The sequence below is a fragment of the Anarrhichthys ocellatus genome, unplaced genomic scaffold, assembly GCF_004355925.1.
Source record: "Anarrhichthys ocellatus isolate YVR2014 unplaced genomic scaffold, GSC_Weel_1.0 scaffold8, whole genome shotgun sequence".
Lineage (NCBI taxonomy): Eukaryota > Metazoa > Chordata > Actinopteri > Perciformes > Anarhichadidae > Anarrhichthys > Anarrhichthys ocellatus.
In genome coordinates this window covers 6,351,885-6,353,580 of record NW_022280038.1, presented here as the reverse complement: position 1 = coordinate 6,353,580, position 1,696 = coordinate 6,351,885, and the positions used below count along the sequence as shown (strand labels likewise).

Below are 1,696 nucleotides of genomic sequence, written 5' to 3'. Positions count from 1 at the left end.
AGGAAAGTCTCTCATCAGAGCCGGAACACGGACAGTCCTATTAAGGCAACAGCGATGGGCATTTTAACATAATGGCTCCTTGCCGTACAACACAGTGAAGGACTCTGTTCAAGGTGACTGCAAATGTGGAGTTGGTCCAGTAAGATGTTATAAAGTTCCTGCTGAAACAGCATTGCTATTGTATTGAGTATAGCTATTTAGCATTATAAGAATTATAAGCAGTGGTGGAAGAAGTAACTCATTTTATACTTTGCACAATAAAAGTAGCAATACCCCACAATGAAAGAAATACTAAGTGCAAGTCCTGCATTAATAATCTTAGAATACTTGAGTAAAGGTACATTAGTAATGGCAAGTGGCAACTAAATGCGCTGGAAGTAAATTAAAAGGTGAAAGTATGCATTATGCACAAAGGCACCTTTCTTCATTGTTATATAGCGTTATCATATCCACTCACATGTATGTAAGCAGGACTTTAATGTCAGGGTAGAGCTGACTTGAACAGCTTTATATACTGCATAGTTTGTAAACTGATAGTATTGTGTTTTATGAATAAATCTTAATGTGAAAGGTAATTATTACTGCTAAATGTAGTGGAGTAAAAAGTCCAATGTTACCTCAAAATTGTCTTTTCAGTGCAGTACCGAAGAAAGTAATATTACTTAGCTCCAGTCCACCTGTGATTATAGGTACAATACGAACAGAACAAGTCAAAAGGCTCCGAGTATGAGGACTAACCAATGTGTTATGCAAATGTCGTCCTTCGTTCGTCACATTATTCCCGTTGGACTCTGGAGGGTTGAAGATATAAAGGCCCACTTTCCTCCCTTCATTTGATGCCTTTCTCTGTTGCACCGTATGAAAATGGCGTCCACAGAGTGAGATAATCCATCACAGTAAACATGAAGCTGCAATTTGGTTTTGGCCAGAGCTTCCGCTTTATCAGTAACTCCTCGAGCAGGAGTGTTTTCATATCAGCGCTGCGTCATGCTCTGCTCGCTGTCAATCACCTAGCACTCACAGAAAGATGCAGGAAGAAAGGGAAGTCAGAAAATAATCCCTCAAAAACATTTGGCATTTCAGAATGTATTGTTGCATATACATGTGCTCTTTTTTAAAGCGCCTTAACTGGGACAGCAGTTCATTACAATGACATTTTCCTTAGAGGGCTGATTATACTATATTTGATCTGCTGGGTGGTTCTGTCTGCATTAGTAATATATATGAGTATCATGCTGTGACATCTGCTGCACTGTTCTGACTGCTCCTCCCGAGGCGAGCTTGATGCAGTGTGTGTGTGTGTGTGTGTGTGTGTGTGTGTGTGTGTGTTCATGCATTCTGACTATAAAAAGAGCAACATGGATAATCTCCTGGCATGGTCACTATTTGTGTTTAAACAACTCTATTTGTCTTTGATGATGTTGTTTCGTGACAGCCTCCGTCTCCCTGCAGTTATGCACTCACTGATGATTAACTCGTCATGTGGAAGCTTTGACCCAGCTGGGATTTTCACGCAATGTACACACACACACACACACACAAACAAATAAACACTTACTGTCACACACACAACCTATAAACCATTTGGCACGCTGTCTTCAGGTCAGATGAGGGCATCAATGTGCAATATATATATCAATATCTATATCTATATATATATATATATATATATATATATATATATATATATATATAT

At 38.9% G+C, this 1,696-nt stretch overlaps 1 protein-coding gene across 1 annotated transcript in view; it reads left to right on the top strand.

Annotated features, from left to right (window-relative positions):
* Window positions 1–864: 864 nt before the first annotated feature.
* Window positions 865–1,696, top strand: part of gramd2aa (GRAM domain containing 2Aa) — a 12,412-nt gene continuing 11,580 nt past the window's right edge. The window contains exon 1 of the mRNA XM_031848769.1: window positions 865–878. Within this exon, the coding sequence (XP_031704629.1) occupies window positions 865–878 (14 nt within the window). The remainder of the gene's footprint in view (window positions 879–1,696) is intronic.